The sequence below is a fragment of the Capsicum annuum genome, chromosome 12, assembly GCF_002878395.1.
Source record: "Capsicum annuum cultivar UCD-10X-F1 chromosome 12, UCD10Xv1.1, whole genome shotgun sequence".
NCBI classification, from domain to species: domain Eukaryota; kingdom Viridiplantae; phylum Streptophyta; class Magnoliopsida; order Solanales; family Solanaceae; genus Capsicum; species Capsicum annuum.
Genome location: NC_061122.1, coordinates 86,378,704 through 86,399,370, shown reverse-complemented (window position 1 = coordinate 86,399,370; position 20,667 = coordinate 86,378,704). Strand labels below are relative to the sequence as shown.

Below are 20,667 nucleotides of genomic sequence, written 5' to 3'. Positions count from 1 at the left end.
GTAATATTTTATAAAAAAGATGATACAAAACTTTATAATATATAAATATATTGCTTTGTTTTCACTCGAATAGAAAATCATGAATTTGTGTTTGATTTGCAGAATTATCTCCTAGTTCTTTTTAGGCTAAACCTATCGTCAAGTTCCTTAAGTACGCACGATCTTTCACTTAGGCACCTCAAGTGGACATTGGTTCATTGTGGCACCTCAAGCGGCCTTAAAGTGTGACACTTTGGCACCTTTTCCTGAATCAGCAAATTTATACTGTGTGCGTGTATTACACGTGCCTGATGATGTGGAAAGTGATAAATAATATGCTGACACGTGTCATTTTTCTAAAAGATAATTTTTAAATCATTAATTAATTTTATTTTTTTAAAATCAATAATCACCCCTTCCCTTCTCCCACCCCAACATCATCTTCTCCAAAATATCTTGCAACAATGTTGCCCCCCTCCCCTACCCCCACCCTCCCTAAAATCATCTTCTAAATGCAGCAGTGCCACCCCTTCCACCCCCATACCCCACCCCCAACATTGTTTCTCTAACCCACCCCCACCCTCTAAAATTCTAAATTCTTGAAATTTTAAATTTCAACAAGGAAGCCATTGATGGACCTTCACTCAACACACATAAAATTTATTTCCTCCTCTTTGTGATGATTATGGCAGGCACCAAACACCATTAATACCCCTGTTGTCCCTCAATTTTTGTACACCATTAATAACATTTTTTTTCCGAGCAAATAATAACACCATTAATAACACCAAATAACACCATTAATCTTTTCAAGCACATTTTTTTCAAGCAAATAATAGGCAATCTTAACAAAAATTTTCAAGCACACCATTAACATTATCATCATCTCAAGACGACCCATGAAGGCAATCTCAACAAAATTTTTGCCTCGAATTCCTCCAATTGTTGACAATTCGATTGTGGATATTCCTTCAATTGTGAAATCTCAACAAAATTTTAATAAAGAATGTTTGAAATCTTAAGTATTCTTAATAGATTTCCTCTAATTGTTGACATTCCATAATGAGAATTTTCTCAAATTGTGAAGAAGAGTGATGTTAATGGTGTTATTATTGAAAGAGTGAAGAAGAAAAGAGAATAAAAGAGAAGAAAGATAAAAAAAATTATGAAAATGCCCCTCAAATGCGCCTTCAATGCATGTGTCACACGCACCTTGCCAACTCAGCAAAAAGTGTCAAAATGACACACTTTATACCTACTTGAGGTGCCAAATGAACCAATATCCACTTGAGTTGCCTAAGTGAAAGATCGTAAGTACTTAAGGGGCCTGACGATGGGTTTGACCTTCTTTATATATAAGAATTGGTGGTTTCGATATGTTAGTTTTAGGTCATTGATGAAAATTTTGAGGATATTATGGTCTATGAAAGCATTTTTCCAATAGTAGTTTGCTTTAACAAGATTGTCTTTTCTGTTAAGTCACGTAAACCTTATCAATAAATTCAAAAAAATGCCATCTCTTTTGCTAAAATTACATTTCATGCCCTAAATTGAAATGTCATTGTACACTATGGGCCCATTGTGCTTTTTTCAAATGGTCAAACCCATTGATAGCCCCTCAAATTTGTCCCTAAAATTCACTTAGGCCCCTAAACTAAGGCTTGTACCTATTAAACTCCTAAACCCCCCAAATTTGGTTCCAATTGGGCATTTTTTTCCTATCAGCAAAAAGGTCAAAGTATGTGTTGCACACACGCGATGACGTGGCAAAACGAGCTAATTGGAAGCTGACATGTGGCATTGTGGGTCCAATAATTATTAAAAATTAATTATAATTTTTTTAAAAAGAGTATACAAAATAGCATTGAGGAAATTATTGAAAAATAATTCTAAAATTATTTAAAAAATAGAAATAAGAAAATGATTATTTTAAAAAAATTATATATATTTTTTTAAAATGAAATAAATTATTAAAAAATTATTTTTAAAAAATATAAAAAATTTTAAAAAATGAAAATAAAAAATGGCATTGAGGAAATAAATTATGAAAAAAAAATTATAAAATTATTTAAAAATAAAATTAAAAACTGATTATTTAAAAAAATTATAATTTTTTTTTTAAAATGAAATAAATTATTAAAAAATTATTTAAAAAATAAAAATAAAATATTAAAAAAATATAAATCTTTTTAAAATGAAAATAAAAAATGGTATTAAGGATCCAAATTATGAAAATATAATTATAAAATTATTTGAAAAATAAAACTAAAAAATTGATTCATTAAAAAAAAATTATAAATTTTTTTAAAAAATGAAATAAATTATTAAAAATTATTTAAAAAATAAAAAATTAATTATTTAAAAAATTATAAAAATTTTAAAAATAAAAATATAAAATGGCATTGAGGATCCAAATTATGAAAAAATAATTATAAAATTATTTTAAAAATAAAAATAAAAAACTGATTATTTAAAAAAATTGTAAAATTCTTTAAAAAAATGAAATAATTATTAAAAAAAAATTTGAAAAATAATTATTAAAATAAATTATAAATTTTTTAAGAAATGAAAATAAAAAATGGCATTGACGGTATAAATTAGGAAAAAATAATTATAAAATTTTTTCAAAAATAAAATAAAAACTTATTATTTAAAAAAAATTATAATTTTTTTTGAAAAATGAAATAAATTATTAAAAAATTATTTAAAAAATTAAAAATTAATCATTAAAAAAAATTATAAAACTTTTTAAAATGAAAATAAAAAATGGCATTGAGGATCCAAATTATGAAAAAATAATTATAAAATTATTTTTTAAAAAAACTAATTATAAAATTATTTTTTAAAAAAACTAATTATTAAAAAGAAATCTTAAATTTTTTTAAAAGATGAAAATAAAGAATTAATTTTTTTTAAAATTCAGTTTATTAAAAATAAAATAAAATTGGGGCCTTCTAATGCTTTTTGGGGCCTTTAGTGTTTCAAAAAAAAAAGAAAATTTGTTATTAAAAAAATTTTGGGGCCCTCAATGCCACTTGACAACTTTTTATTCGTAAATTAGTAAAAAAAAATGCTCCTCACACGCCTTCCACAATGGCACTGCACACGTAGTGTCACATAGGCAAAAAATGTCTAATTGGAACAAAATTCAGGGATTTAAGGGTCTGATATGAACATGTCTTAGTTTAGGGGTCTAATTGAATTTTTGCAATAAGTTTGAGTGTCTATCGATGAGTTTGACCTTTTCAAATTGACACATGCGTAACCATTTCTCTAAATACCAATTATTTCTCCTTCAAGTGATGTCATCTTCCACATGGTGGACCCCATGATCCTAAGAACAAATCCTTATTTAAAAAAAAAAAAAAAAACTCCTTTTTAAATGCATATTTTCTTTTTATGGAAATGGTACAAATACTCATTTATGTTTTCTTTTATGGGATAAAAAATTAATTTTATTTTTTGTTCCAACTTTTTATACTTTCTTTTAGGGAATTAAAAAAAATATTTATTTTTTTGTTCCAACTTTTTATGTATGTTTAAATAAGTTCTGTAAATTTAATATAATTGGGTAATTTGAAACAAATCATAATTTATATTAGTTAATCATAATTGAATTTTAAAAGTAATAAATGCGAGCTAAGCTGCCAAAAGCATCCCCTCCTTCCATTTTCTATTGTGTACTTATAATAATTTTATTATATCACTTTTAATTAATTATTATCGTTTAATACATGTCTGTTTCGTTGCTTCCATCATGATTTTACTATATCACCCTAATTAATTATTATGATCAGACATTGTGCCACTTAAATTAAAATTAAAAAAAAAAAGTATTATAAATCACAATAATTATAAGCTTAAATCATTTTAGAAAATATAATTGGCTATCAACGCCACAAAAGTTTGGACTATGAAAGTAATATATATATTATTTGAAAGTTACATAAAAAATATTATAAATTACAATAGTTAACAGATTAAAAGATCTAAATAAAAGTAATATATATTATTTGAAAGTTACATGAAAAATATTATAAATTACAATAGTTAATAGCTTAAAAGATCTAAAAAAAAAATTGTTACATATTTCAAAAAAATATGTAAAAAGTACTATAAATCACAACAATTAACAATTTAAAAAATTTAAAGGTCAGCATGCTTGCTTTGGCACAAATTCATTGGTCCTTTTTCTTGCCTTCAATTTTCCCCTCAATTTTAATTTGTTTGTCTTATTTTTTTTAATCTATTATATATATTTTTAAAAAACGTAAAAATTTCTATAAATAAAAGAAATTAATGAATTAAAATGTTTTAAATATATACAATATTTGGCTAACTATCAAAATTATACCAGTGCAACTTAAATTGGAATAGAAAAAAAAATTATAAATCACAACAATTAAAAAAAAAAATTATTTTTAAAATATAATTGACTATCAATACCATAAAAGTTTGAACAAGGAGAGTAACGTGTATTATTTTAAAATTACATAAAATATATTATAAATTAGAATAATTAACAACTTAAAAAAATTATAACAAAATTAATTTGTTATATATTTCACAAAGTACGTAAAAAATACTATAAATTACAATAATTAATTACTTAAAAAAAATTAAAAGATATAAAATAATTGACGACTCTTGAAATTATATACGTGTCACTTAAATTGAAATAGAAAAAATATTATAAAAAATAATCTTACAACTTAGTATCTAATTGGTATCAAATTTCAAATATTTATTTTTTAATTTTAAAATAAGCTAAATATTATTAATGTTGGGCTCGTGCTAACACGGACCCATTTCCCTAGTACTATATATAAGTGTGAGTTAGCACATGGTTGTCATGTGTGGTTGTTGGGATTGGTAGTTTGTTTAAGGGTATTTTAGTTATTTTTTATTTTATTGTTCTTAGAAGTTGTTGTACTATTGAATGTGCTTTTTTTGTTTTGGACCATAAATCCAAGGATAGGTTATGCTTATTACAAAAAAAAAATGTAGTATGTCAGCTTTCCAACAGGTACTTATTTTTTGCGGGGGCTTTTCATTAATATTTTCCAATTTATTTGTTTTTCAATTATTTTTCAATATATACATGGATCCTAATTAATTTAGTTTCTTATATGAGACCCGCTTAGTATGTTTATAGCAATTTTATTATATTATTTTTAATTAGTTATAATGAGTCATTTAATACATATTTGCTTCGCTATTTCAATCGTAATATTCAGTTGACTCTCAAAATTATATTTGTTTTGTCTAAATTGGAATAGAAGAAAAAATATTATAAATCACAACACTTAAAAATTTTAACTATTTTTAAAATATAATTAACTATCGACGCTACAAAAGTTTGAACAAGGAGAATATTATAAATTATAATAGCTAAAATCTTAAAATATTAAATTACAATGCTAAAGAGGTATTATAAATTCCAATAGCTAACAACTTAATTTTTTTAAAAATATATTAAAAATATATTGATTGTCTAAATTTTAATGTAAATATTTTATTTTTACTTTTAACTTGTTATATATTTGAAAAGTGTATAAAAATATTATAAATTATAATAATTTATTAATAATTATTATTAATTTTAATTATTTGGAGACACATAAAAAATTTTGGTTGACTCAAAATTTTATCAGTGCAACATAAATTGAGATATATTATTTAAAATTTTTTTGAAAAGTAATATAAATTACAATAATGCAACATTAATTGGGATACATTATTTGAAAATTTCATGAAAAACAATATAAGTCACAATAATTATCAATCTAAAATATTTGAAAGATGTATAAAAAATATGCTTAACTTTTCAAATTTTGTCGATGTCATATTAATTGGGATAGAGAAATATTACTTGAAAATTACGTATGGGTCAAAATAATCCAAATTAGGAAATGATTATAAAGTAAAAATAACATACCTGACTGATCACTTTTTGAAAAGATATCAAACTTAGTCTATTTATTTTTAAAAGTCTTATAGAGTGTCCTTTTCCCTTTAATTCTTCGTCATTAAGCACCTGATTAATTGACCAGCGGATTCTAAGGTTAGCAAGACATTATATTCTTTGGTCTTATGAATTGAATTTGATAAATATATATATCCCTCTTGGCAACATATCATAATATAATTAACAACTTAAAATATCTAAAATTATATATAATAAATTTGATTGACTTTATCAAATATTTTATCAGTGTCACATAAATTAGAACAAAAAAAAAATATAGCATTCGAAAAATAACATATTGGGTCCATGTTGGCACGGGCTGCAATATGTAATGTTAATAATAAGGTGTTAATTTTTGATAGTTTGGTCATTTATTTTTCTCTTCCTTTTTATGTTTGGCTGTTGCTAAGGAATGCGTGAAAATAAATAGGAATAATCACAAGAAATTGGTTCAAGTAGCCTGTCTAGTTCAGTTGGTAGAGCGCAAGGCTCTTAACCTTGTGGTCGTGGATTCGAGTCCCATGATGGGCGTTTTTTTTGCTATTTCTTTTCTAGAAGAACTTTCAATTGTTGCCCTACATCTAGGAATGGCAAGGGTGTGGTGCGGGTTTTTACTAAACCCGTAAGTTTTAAAACCACATCGCACCGCATCACCATTAAACCCGCATTGAAATTATCAAAAAGTATCACGTGTACAAATAATAATCAAATATCATATTTTTATTAAAATGAATAGAGATATTAAAAAAATTATAAAATTATTTATTTATAAAGTTATTCACGTTGTTTTAAGTTTCATACAATTTTAAGTAAAGCATACATATAATCTTAGGTATATTCATGAGAATAATACTAATTTTTAGCTTTTTTTTTTTAATTTAAACCCGCATATACCCGCAACCTGCACCTCACTATTTAAAAAAAAAACTTACTTTAACCCGCCTCGCACCACCCCACACCGCATAACTTAAAACTCGCACTGCACCGCCCCGCACCCACACCGCCCCATTGCCATCCTTACCTACATCATCACCTTTTACATATTAAAGCATTGATGAACAATTAAGTACTCATCCATTTTAATTTATGTCATTCATTTATTAAGCATAAAATAATTTTTAATATCCTTTTTAAGATAAATCAAAAATATTTTTAAAAACTATAATATCCATTAATAATATTGTTCTTCTTATATAGTTTTATTAATGGTTAATGTATAACCAGTTTTTTAAACTTATCAAGATATTTCATTTAAATATAAATTAAGCTTTGTTTCAATTGAACGCTTTGATTTCTAATAAAATATTCAAGTTAAACATTTAAATTTTGGAATTGTGTGTCTCCTTTTTCATTAACCACATAAAATATGTCATTCTCTTTCATTATATTCATACACTTAATAAGTTGTAAATTTCAAACATTTTCTAATTGAGGTTGATGTGTATAACTAAAATGATATATTTTATGGTTAAGTTAAATATCTAATAGACGAATGAAAATATATACAATTTTTTTTAAAATTTGAAATGAAAATATTTATTAAATTATTTATTTTGGATTGAGGTGCTGAATTAGGACATAACTTAACTCGACTGTATAACTAAGAGCCTGTTTGGATAGGATTAAAAAAATAATTTTTTAGCTTAAGTGATTTAAAAGTTTAAAATAAGCACTTCTAAATTAAGCGGATATTTGTTTGGATAGAAGTGTTGAAAACTGAAGAAAAAAAAAACTATTGATGTGTTTGGTAAAGAAGTGATGTTATACACTTTTTTGTGGTTAAAATAACTTAATTATCCTTAAAGTTGTTAACACCATAAATAAGGTGAATTATTTATGATTTTTAATTGTAAAATAATTTTTTTGAGCAAAACTCCGATATAATGATGAATTCAGTAAAGACAAAGGAGAAAAATGAAGAGAAGTGGAAAGAGAAAAAGAAAAAAAAATCATATATTTAAGGGTTACAAGTTCAGGATATTATTGGAATTAGAGAAAAAAAATAAAGGTTAAAAAAGTAAATATTTTAGTCAAATTTAGAAAAAATTTAATCTTAAAAACAAAAAAACTGGTGGTACCCAGCTTCTCACTTTTTTTTTTTTTTTTAAAATCAGTTTTTAATTTTTTTAAGCGTTTTTTAATTTTACCAAACACTTAAAACAGCTAAAAAGTGATTAAAAGCTAGTTTGATCAGATTTTAGTCCCATCTAATCGGGCTCTAAGACATGCAGACAAATTTAAGGAAACTAGCCATGTACTTCACCCGTTTCTAAATACTTATCATATTTATTAAAAATAAATATTTTATTATACTTGTCATTTTAGAAAATCAAGACATAGTTAATTATTTATTTTCAATTTTATCCGTAGTTAGAGTTGTCAATATGGTGCAAAAGAGAGAAACATTAAATTGAAATGAATAATAAATAATGACAATTTAATCAAATTACCTTAGTCTCATATTAGTTGGTCATTTTAAGAAATCATAAATAAGAAGTAGTTTTACTAATTAGAGGCGAACCCAGAATTTGAAGTATACAAATGCACTACTAGAGGTGGATTTGTGTTAGTATAGTGATGTCGCGTCATGCCTTAATGCTTTTGTCAAAAAATTAAAACTAGTATAAAATCAAAGGTATCCAAATAAATATTAATTAAACGAAAGCTTGACATAGGTCGCTTGATGATTTTAATTCTTGTGTGTACATTTTGATATTGAGGTCGCAAGTTCGAATCTTGCTTGAGTGTTTAACAAACATTTATTTTGAAAAAATAACAACAAAAAAATACGTCAAGTAGGAGTCGAACCTGGGACCTACGTATGTACCATTTGGTATTGAGGTTGCAAGTTCGAATCTTGCTTTCATAAGCATTTATTTTGAAAAAATAACAAAAAAGAAAGATCAAATAGGAGTCGAACCTTGGATCTACATGTGTACATTTTGGTATTGAAGTTGCAAGCTCGAATCTTGCTTGAGTGTTGAATAAGCATTTATTTTGCAAAAATAACAACAAAAAAAATACGTCAAATAAGAGTCGAACGTGAGACCTACGCTCAAAAAGAAACACAAAGTTCAACTTTGAACCAACGGTCCAAACAAACGCTTGTGACTGAGGATGCACATTTTATTATTTTATCTTTATCAAGGTAGATACATGTGCATGCGCATAAATTTTTTGAAGTCATCGGGTGCACGTACACCGTTACCCTCAAATGTAGGTCCGCCTCTATTACTATTTCACCCCTTAAAAAAGTTAAACAACTTTACAAATAAGTGTGAACACCTTTAAAAATATTAATTGCAAGGATAATATGAGAAAAAGTTAATTAATGTTTCTTATTTAGTAAAGTGGACAACTAATGTGGAACAACTAATTTTAATAAAATGATTAATTAATATGAATGGAAAGAATAATATTTTTCTTTTAAGGGCATGCAGACAAAAATAATATACTGAAATAAGCATTTAGAAACGAAAGAGTATTAATCCTTTATTTAAGTAGGGGGTGTTTGGACAGACTTTTTCTAAGTGAATTAAAAATTAAAAATAAAAAATAATTAGAACCCATTTTTGGCTTTTATTTTATTTTATTTTTAAATCTAAAGTAAATCACTTAGAAACACTTTTTGTTTAACAAACACTTTAAAAAAAAAAAAAAAAAAAAACCTTAAAAATAAAAAATGTTTGAAAGTAAGTCAGTTCAAATACACTGTTATTTCTTTAGAGAAGTATCAATTACCCCTCGAAGTTGTTACGTTTTATTCATGGTACATTTGAACTTTAAGTCGTCTTAAATATCCCTAAATTTGTTGTTTTAGTACATCGCGTGACTCTTTTTGACCTACGTGACAAAATGTGTGATTTCAAACTTTATCACGTGTACGATGAAGTTAATTTTCTACCAAATCAGCAATAAAAAATGAAAAAATCTCATTTTTCTTTATTTTTTTCAAAAACTTCAAAACCTCATCTCTCTTCTCTTCCTATTTATTATCCTGCTTCCTCTATCACTTTCAAAATGTGTAAAAAAATAAAAAAACTTTCAATTACTTTTATTTTACTTACTTAAATTAGGGGTGTGCATCGATTAGCTCGGTTCAATTTTTATATTATCGGTTCAGTTTATCGATTTTTGATTTTTAAATACGCTAAATCAATAACCAAATCAATAAGATATTTTCATATCGATTTTCGATTTATCGATTTTTAGTTCTTAACAATTCGATTTTCGATTTAATCGATAAGAAAATACTCATAAAATAAAAAAGAGAAAATAGTAACTAATGGATTAAATTGATGAAGACACTTGACTTTGAATTCCTATTGGTGTTCTTGAAGATTGTTTCTTGAAGTTCTTAATTGCAACCAAAACCCTACTATATAAGCACACCCACACACACTTACATACATACATACATACATACATACATACATACATACATACATATATACATACATATATATGGGGTGTAAAACAACAATTTAGTATAATCTATTGGGTTATCGGTTTACCTAATAATCCAATAAAAAAAATTGAAACCAAATCAATAACTCAATATTTTTTTTTGTATAAAATTATTAAAAAATCGTTAATCCAATAACGATAAATCAATAACGTTTTTATCGATTCAGTTTTTATACACCCCTAACTTAAATTATTATTTCTTACCCCATTAATTATAATAGAAAACGTAGTTGTGTATGTGAGTCTCCTCAAAATTCTAATCGAAACAGTAATTGAAAACTACTACTCCCTCCGTTTAAAAAAGAATGACCTACTTTCTTTTTTAGTCTGTTTAAAAAAAGAATGACTCCTTTCCTTTTTTGGCAATACTTTAATTTCAATTTTCCACATCACATGTTTATGACCACAAGATTAAAGGATATTTTGGTATATTTGACACTACTTTAATTTAAGATCACAAGATTCAAACGTCTTTTTTATTTTCTTAAACTTTATGTCAAGTCAAAGTAGGTCATTCTTTTTTAAAAGGAGGAAATATGAAACATTAATAGAAAAAACAATCCCATATTTTTAACACATATAAAAAAAGAAAACATTATTTTTTTAGATATTAGCTTACATGATCGATGAAAATTCAAAAATACAATTTTTTTTTAGAAGGAAATTGGATAATTAAGAATAAAAGTGGGTTATTCTTTTGACATAGAATAAATATGAGGGAAGTGGATGATATTTATCTATGTGACTAGACACATAAGCAATTTCCTCTATGTGTACGTGCGTGTTTTACACGTTATTGTCAATGGCCAAAAGTAGGGATGGACATATGTTGGTTTAAATCGAAAAAATTAAAAAATCAAATCGAAATTTAATTTGGTTTGGTTTTTTGATTTTTCGGATTGGTTTCGGTTTCAAATTTTAGAAATTCGGTTAAACGGTTTGGTTTTCAAAATTTCAAAAAAATAATCTAGATAAACCAAAATTATATAAATAATATATTATAATTTATATATATATATATATATATATATATATATTATACGTAAATATACTAAAAATATAATATAATCTAATATAACATATAAATATATAAATTATAATCATTTAGTAACCCTAAATTCTAATATATTGTTTTGCTTTAGACCCTAACATTAATGTGAAGACTTTAGTGGCACTCAATCATCCTCAGTTCAGCAGTTCGTTTGAAATTTCAACATCACCAACGGCAATCGGCAGTCGTTTGCTCAGTTCGTCACTGCCGTCGGCAGTCGCTGCCGAGTGCGGCCACTGCTGTCATGCCAATGGAGATAACTCAACGAGGTCGATATTTATGGTTATTTCATATGTATTGAATTAATTTTATTTGGGAATGAAAAATAGGTTTGAAAAAAAGATTATTTTTCTAGAAAAATCACCAATTTTAAATGCTCACTATTTTAATCTTTAAAATCGAAATAAAAATATGAAATAACCGAATTAAATTTGTCAAAACAGAACCAAACCAAAATAATTTTGATTTAGTTATGATTTTCTTTTTCATCAATCCAAAAATTGAAAAACCGAACCAATATACAACAATCTAATCCAACAAATTGAATGGCCCCCTCTAGCCAAAAGGGGTCTTGCAACTATTGTTTTACGTATGTAAGATTCTCAAAATTCAAGTGTACATGAACAAAACGGGATAAGTTGGAATTAATTATACTTTACCTCTTATTTTTCTCAAGCATCTTTTAGTTTTGGAACATTCTTGAAGAAGAAGAAAATCGCCCACTGTTTTTAGGTAAGAAAACGAAACAAACAGTGGGCAGAGATTCCGTGAATCCAATTTTTCTACTACATTTTCACTTGTCATAACCCTAATTCACAAATTTCTTCAACAAGAGTTTGATGGATGCCTCACCGCAAAATGCTCAACCGGTTTGTGGGGAACAAGTACTTGAACTTCTAAATTGCACCATTGAATCTCCTTATGATAAGGACAAATGTCAACGTTTGCTTGATTCACTGCGCCAATGTGTTATAAACAAGGTAGTATTATATTTGTTTTTTCAATAACCGTGGACAATTCCACAGTAAACCCGCCACCTTCCAGCAATAACATGTAATTAAAGAATTTGTTATTTTGCTTTTGATAAAATTGGTCTTTGTTCCTTGCTGTTGATTTTTAACTCCAATTTAAGTATTGATTTGCATTGTTTAATAAGTAGATACTCTATGTAAAGGAACTACAAGTAAGGGTTTAGAGCCGAAAGTCCTCTTTCTTTATAGCTGTGGTCTCCGATTCAGATTGGACTAATTGCAAGGGATACGTACCACCTCTCACCAGATACTAGGTAGCTCTGTCCACCAAGGCTAGATCATGTGGAAAGAAACACCGTTTGTGTTTTGTATTTTAGGTCTCGTGGTGCTCAACTCACTTCATTGACCATTTGGCTACACTCTTGAGTATGCAAAAGTTCTGTTTTTAATGACCGTGGTGTTCAGGCCAGCTTTCGTGCATCTTGACTAATTCCACGAGATACTTGCCACCTCCTAGTAGTAATAGGTACTAAGCAACTCTATTCACCAAGGCTAGGACAGTTGGGAAGAAATCACCTAGTGCAAAAGTCTTTTAATTCCTGAACCAAATTGAGTTATAAGTAGTACAGGAGGAAAAGGGGTGGTGGGGTGGTGCTAAGATCAAAGATTTAGATTAATGACCTTAGGATCCAACGTGACAATTTGTGAGTGTAAGTGTTGGTGGGTAGATTACTCGATACTTGCTAGTGGGAAGTAGCAAGTACTATGTTGACTACTAGACCTAGCTGATTGGGGACACTGTCAAACTTTTGAAATGCAGAGGCTAGTGGATTTCTTGTTTTCAACCATCTTTAGATTAGATAAGCTACTTGTTGAGTGAAACTGAATTATTTTCTTTCTGGAGTTGTGTCTGTTTTCCACATTTTATGGTGCAACTCTTGATCATGGAAAGGATTAGGGTAAAACAAAATCTGTAAGAAGTGACTAACTGTTCTTGTTCGTTCATTTTAAGTGTGGAAGAAAAGAATATGAATTTCAAGGAATTGTTTAATGGGAGTGATCGAATATTCTTGTTGATGTGTTAGAACCATGCTGTTTCTGGATGCGCTTATAATAGATGAGATCGTGGCAGATACACAAATTGTTATGACCAAATTTTATAATAATAATAGTGTTAGAGCCTGCTTGCAAGCACCCTGAATATTCCACTACGTATCCTCCAACACCCACTAGCGCACTGCCACCAAAAATAAGATGGATCGGAAGATCTTACCTAGTGTGACTTGTTTTTGCTGAGTTATGAGCAACTTTAGAAACTACTTCAGTGTTGAGTGCAATTTTAATGTCCAATGGTTTATTTCTTTGGTATTTTATGGTCATTGGAAGGTGAAATTCCTTACTCATGATTCATGAGAAGCTAATTAGTTTCCGCTTGTTTCACTTTTAAACGTATCTAAGGAACATAATTAGAGAGAAAAGAAAAAAGAAAGCTAAAAAATTTTGTAACCTTTTATTGCTAATTTACTGATGTCATGCTGATTTGAAAATGAATATTTAGGATCCTTTTGGTGGGGGACTGAAAAAATTAGGTGATGCAACCGTTAGGCCAATATTGTGTTGCTGTAACTAAAGCATGTTATTTTTGAAGGTAAACCACTATATCAGACAGCATTGTGTTCAAATCTAAGTGGACCCTTAGATTAGATGAAACAATAGATATACAAATGTCGAAAAGTGCAAAAGGTTGGATCAAATTACAGAAACCTAATGCCAGAAGATTATTATTGACTTTGTAGAGGTTCAGTCACAGTATGATAGAAAGAGGAGAAATAGATCACTTCACAAAATCATAAAACCAGCTCAAAATAATTTTGTCACTACCACCTTTACCATTTCCGTCTTCATATTTTGAAATTTCATCAACAAATTTGTCAATGTAAACTGTTTCCGGTAGATCATGTCTCAGTTGCACCTTTACTTATTGTTAGAATATGAGTAGTAATAGGAATAGTATACTAAATCCTACTTGAGAAAGGATTGTAATGTAGTGTCTATAAATAGGGTGTCAATGTAATTATGTAGACACACAATCCAATAATAATATTTTCTCCATTATTTCTCACATGTTATCAGAGCTTTGGTGAGAAACTTAGAGAGAAAAAAAAAGCCATTGTGCTTCAATTTCCGGTGGCTGACTCGTGTCATCTTCCGTTTGGTACGTGTTGTGCGAAAACCAACAGTACCACGAGGCTCTATATTCTCCGGCGACTAAACCCCTACGAGAACCACCGGAAAACATCTCTGCACGCGCCCTCACGCGCCCTCAACAGGGAGATTTTCCGGCGAGATCTCAGTCACGTGCCGGGCGAGTGGGGCATTTACTGATCTAGTTTTCGAATATTTTTTCTTCCATTAGAGTCGCCTGGACATTCCGATGTCATTTTTGAGATTATTTTTAGATTCTGATCGCCGGAGTTGGGATTCCGGCGACTTTCAAAAGCTTTTCCAGCAACATATGCTAGATTCCAGCGATTGGATACTTTTTGCCAGATTCCGGTAACATGTTTTCTATTTTTTTTTACTCGGTGTCCTATGATTAAATCTGAACCCTTAATAAGGAGATCAGAAAATCAAACGTAGGAGAAGGTCGAGTTGGAAATCTCGACCTAGGTGTAGTTATTGTAAAAGGCTTGGACATATTCGTGGCGTATGTTATTCGCGACCTAAGTGTAGTTATTGTGATATGCTTGGACATACTCGTAGAATATGCTATTCTTTGCATGGTCGACCACCTAAAAATATTCATATCTAACACCACAAATGATCACTGGGTGTATTTATCTGGCAAGAAATATAATGAGTATCTTCAGTATCAAGCAAGTAAGCATATATCCCTACCAATAGCCTCAACTGCACAATCTCCTACCTTTGGATCATGGATTGTGGAGCTAGGTGCTTATGATCATATTTCTGGTGACAAATCACTTCTGTCTTATATTGTTTATTCACAATCTCTTCCTGCTATTACTTTAGCTAATGGAATCCGAACAGAGCCAAAAGGAGTTGGACAAGTCAAACTCTTATCTTCTGTCACTCTAGACTCTAGTTTTACGTCCCTGGTTGTCCTTTTAATCTTGCATTTGTTAGTTGTTTGACACGTGCCCTTCATTCTAGTATAACTTTTTTTGATGATTCTTTCTGATGCAGGACCGCAAAACGGGATAGACAATTGGCATAGGACATGAATCACAAGGCCTTTACCATCTTACCTTTTCAAATTCCTTCACAGCATGCTCCGCTACAGACCCTCCCGACCTTCTTCACAAACGTTTGGGACATCCGAATCTATCCAAGCTTCAAAAGATGGTGCCTAGTTTGTCTAGTCTATCCACATTAGATTATGAGTCGTGTCAACTTGGGAAACACACTCGTGCTATATTTTCACACAGTATTGAGAGTCGTTCAGAATCTATTTTCTCATTAGTTCATTCTGATATTTGGGGTCGTAGTAGAGTCAGTTCACTCTTAGGATTTCGTTACTTTGTTACTTTCATTGATGATTTTTCAAGATGTACTTGGGTTTACTTGATGAAAGATCGTTTCGAGTTATTTTTTATATTCAAAGGTTTTTGTGCTGAAATACAAAATCAATTTGGTGTTTCTATTCGTGCTTTTCGTAGTGATAATGCCTTAGAATACTTATCCTTCCAGTTTCAGGAGTTCATGACTTATCAAGGAATCATCCACCAGACATCATGCCCATACACTCCTCAGCAGAACGGTATAGCAGAAAGGAAAAATAGGCATCTCATTGAGACTGCTCACGCTCTTCTCATTGAATCCCATGTTCCGCTGCGTTTTTGGGGCGATGTAGTCCTCGTATCTTGTTATCTCATTAACAGAATGCCATTATCTTCAATCCAGAATCAGGTTCTCTATTCCATACTACTTCCTCAGTCACATCTCTACTTTATCTCCCCTCGTGTTTTTGGGAGCACATGTTTTGTTCATAACTTAGCCCCAGGAAAAGATAACTTAGCCCCTCGTGCTCTCAAATCTATCTTCCTGGGTTACTCTCGAGTTCAAAAAGGGTATCGATGCTATTCATCTAATCTGGGTCGCTATCTTATGTCCGTCGATGTCACATTCTTTAAATATCAACCTAACTATACATCCTCTGATCATCTTGATATCTCTGAGGTTTTACCCATGCCTCCGGTTTTACCCACCCCAATCTTTGAGGAATTTACGGTTTCTTCTCCATCTCCAGTTGCAGTGCCACCACTTTTGACTTATCATTGTCGCCCACGTCTAGTATTAGTCCCAGTTGATTCATGTCATGCGCCTGACGCTTTCCCTACTGCGAACCCGCCTCCTCATAGCCTATCAGTTGCACTTCAAAAAGGTATAAGATCCACTCGTAATGCTAACCCACATTATACTTTCTTGAATTATCATCGTTTGTCATCACCCCATTATGCTTTTGTATCATCTTTGCCCTCTATTTTCATCCCTAAGACTACAGGTGTAGCACTTTCCCATTCAGGATAGAGACAGACTATGATTGATGAGAAACCTGTTTTACATACGAGTGGTACTTGAGAGCTTGTTTCCCTTCCGACAGGTGAATCTACTGTTGGTTGCTGTTGGGTTTATGCAGTCAAAGTTGGTCCAGATGGTCAGGTTGATCGGCTGAAGGCTCGCCGTGTTGAGGATATAAATAAATATTTGGGCTTGATTATAGCGACACTTTCTCTCTCGTGGCTAAAATAGCATCAGTTCGTCTATTTATCTCTATGACTGCCGTTCATCATTGGTCTCTTTATCTGTTGGACATTAAGAATGCTTTTCTGCATGGTGATCTTGAGGAAGAAGTCTATATGGAGCAACCACCTGGTTTTGTTGCTCGGGGGAGTCTAGTAGCCTTGAATGTTGATTGCGAAAGTCACTTTATGGTTTAAAACAGTCCCCTCAAGCCTGGTTCGGAAAGTTTAGCATAGTGATTCACGAGTTTGGCATGATTCGTAGTGGAGCTGATCATTCAGTGTTTTATCGCCATTCTGAACCAAATCTGTGTATTTATTTGGTGGTTTATGTTGACGATATTGTTATCACCGGCAATGATCAAGATGGTATCACTAACTTGAAGCAACATCTCTTTCAGCATTTTCAGACTAAAGACCTCGGCAGACTGAAATACTTTCTAGGTATTGAGGTTACTTAGTCTAAATCAGGTATTGTTCTTTCTCAACGCAAATATGCTTTAGACATTCTTTAGAAGACATGAATGATGGGATGTCAACCCATTGACACTTCTATGGATCCAAATGCTAAATTTCTACCAGGACAGGGGGAGCCACTTAGTGATCCTGGAAGGTATAGGCGGTTGGTTGGAAAGTTGAATTATCTCACAGTGACTAGACCTGATATCTCTTTTCTTGTGAGTGTTGTAAGTCAGTTTATGACTTTCCCTTGTGATAGTCATTGGGATGCAGATGTTCGTATTTTGCGATATATAAAGTCATCTCCAGGTAAAGGTCTACTCTTTGAGGATCGAGGCCATGAACATATCATTGGATATACATATGCTGATTGGGCAGGATCACCCTCTGATAAACGTTCTACATCCAGATATTGTGTTTTAGTAGGAGGTAATTTGGTGTTCTGGAAGAGTAAGAGACAGAGTGTGGTTGCTTGATCTAGTGCCGAAGCAGAATATCGCGCAATGGCTGCAACAACTTGCGAGCTGGTTTGGATCAGACAACTGTTGAAAGAACTAAAATTTGGAGAAACTGATAAGATGAAACTTGTATGTGATAATCAAGCAGCCCTTCATATTGTATCTAATCCAGTGTTCCATGAGAGGACCAAGTACATAGAGATTGATTGTCACTTTGTCAGAGAAAAATACTCTCGGGAGATATCGTTACAAAATTTGTGAAGTCAAGCGATCAACTTGCTGATATTCTCACCAAGTCCCTCACCGGTCCTCGTATTAATTACATTTGTAACAAGCTAGGTACATATGACTTGTATGCACCAGCTTGAGGGGGAGTGTTAGAATATGAGTAGGAATAGGAATAGTATACTAAATCCTACTCGGGAAAGGATTGTAATGTAGTGTCTATAAATAGGATGTCAATGTAATTATGTAGACACAATCCAATAATAATATTTTCTCCATTATTTCTCACTCTTATAAAGATACAAGGTTGGGTGTGCCTACAGAACATTTAAATCATTGTTTTTTGTTTCATATGTTCTCTAACAACGATATCTCAGTTCTAAACAAGTCGGGGTCATCTATATAAATCCTCACCATGTTTCGCCGTTTCAGCTCAAGTTGTGTCATCATCATACACAAATTAGATTAATAAAATATATAAATAAAACATAGTAATAATAATAATGTTACAGGTTCTCTATATTTTGCTGACATACAAATCTGTGAAAAGGTTAAAATACTCCTGGAGAAGCAATAGTTTCAACTCAACGTATTAACAAGACTAAAATCTACTCCTTACTACTAGTATATATCACCTGCAGGCTATATGGATCTTTTTTTTTCATTGTGCCCAAGTGTTTCAAAACTTCTTTCCTCGTGATTTTAGGTGTACTTCATCCCCTTTTAACACAGTCACTCACAATAGTTCCACACCAATAGAGCGGTGCATTTATAAAGTCGATGTTGGACAACAACAACAATAACAACAACAACAACAAACTCAGTGTATTCCCACATAGTGGGGTCTGTGGAGGGTAAGATGTATGCAGTCTATACCACTACCTCCGGAGAAGTAGAAAAGCTGTTTTCGATAGACCCTCAGCTCAAGACAAGGAATAATAAATAAATCTGTAATAAAGCATGGAACAAGATGACATAACATAATTACAACACCCACAAGGAATAGTAAACAAAGAATAGTAAACAAATTCGTAATAAAGCATGAAACAAGATGGCATAACAAGAATAATACACCCACCAAGTAATACCTTATACTAACGGCCCAAACTGGCTCTAGCCTTCTATCCTAATTCGCGTCTTCCAGATCTTTTTATCTAGGGTCATGTCCTCAGTAAGCTGTAACTGCTCCATGTCCCGCCTAATTGCCTCTCTTCGGTATTTCTTTTGCCTACCCCTACCCCCCCTGAAACCATCCAAAGCAAGCTTCTCACACCTACGAACAGGGGCATCCGTGCCCTTCCTCATCACGTGTTCGAATCATCTCAATCGGACTTCCCGCATCTTGTCCTCCACCGAAGCCACTCCAACCTTCTCCCGAATAGTCTCATTCCGAACTCTATCACCCCTAGTAAGCCCACACATCCGATGCAAAATCCGCATTTCCGCCACCTTCAATTTTTGAATGTGGGAGTTCCTGACTGGCCAACACTCCGCTCCATACAACATGGTCGGACGGACTGCCACCCTGTAGAATTTGCCTTTAAGCTTGGTGGCACCTTCTTATCATATAACACCCCCGAGGCGAGCTTCCACTTCATCTATCTCACCCCAATACGGTGGGAGATATCCTCGTCAATCTCACCATTCTCCTGAATCATGGACCCGAGATACTTGAAACTATCCCTCTTACACACAATCTCGGAATCCAACCTTACTACCACCTCGTTCTCTTGCCCCAAGTCATTAAACTTGCATTCCAAATATTCTGTCTTACTCCTACTCAGCCTGAACCCTTTAGACTCAAGGGCCTATCTCCACAGGTCTAATTTATCATTTACACACTCCCGCGTCTCATCAATCAAAACTACATCATCTGCAAAAATCATACACCAAGACACCTCTCCTTGAATACGCCGCGTCAACACATCCAAGATCTGGGAGAGAGTGGTTGAGTTGAGGTTAAGGAGGATAGTGTTTATTTCGGAGAACCAGTTTGGTTTTATGCCCGGGCGCTCGACAACGGAGGCAGTTCACCTGGTGCGGAGTTGATGTTGGACACGACTCAAAAATTCTCCGATTTTCTCTCATTTTATCCTCAATGCATGTTACTTGCAACTTCCAACAACTGTTGTCTTTTTAATCTTATCTATTCTTGTATGACTGCATATCCATCTCCGCAGTACTCATCTTGTGGATATGTTGGGTTTTAGTGGCCCAACATTCACCATCATATAGCATTGTCGGTGTTATAACTAGTATGTAAAACTTATCCACTTCTAGGGGTGGGCATGAAAATCGAAAATCTGTTGCAAACTGAATTTATTTG

The 20,667-nt window shown here is 31.2% G+C and overlaps 1 protein-coding gene and 1 non-coding gene across 4 annotated transcripts in view; both read left to right on the top strand.

Annotated features, from left to right (window-relative positions):
* The first annotated feature begins 6,405 nt into the window (after positions 1-6,405).
* On the top strand, positions 6,406-6,478 carry TRNAK-CUU. The gene has a single exon. It is a non-coding gene; the product is annotated as a tRNA-Lys (tRNA).
* A 5,488-nt stretch (positions 6,479-11,966) lies between these two features.
* Positions 11,967-20,667, top strand: part of LOC124889803 (retrovirus-related Pol polyprotein from transposon TNT 1-94) — a 9,926-nt gene continuing 1,225 nt past the window's right edge. The window contains exons 1-3 of one of the 3 annotated variants that reach the window (XM_047401875.1): positions 12,009-12,445; positions 15,644-16,841; positions 17,061-19,243. In XM_047401875.1, the coding sequence (XP_047257831.1) occupies positions 15,800-16,841; positions 17,061-17,209 (1,191 nt within the window). In that variant the 5' untranslated portion in view covers positions 12,009-12,445; positions 15,644-15,799 and the 3' untranslated portion in view covers positions 17,210-19,243. Of the gene's footprint in view, positions 12,446-15,643; positions 16,842-17,060; positions 19,244-20,667 lie in introns of those variants that run through there. The other 2 variants (XM_047401876.1, XR_007048703.1) reach the window with 2 other exon arrangements.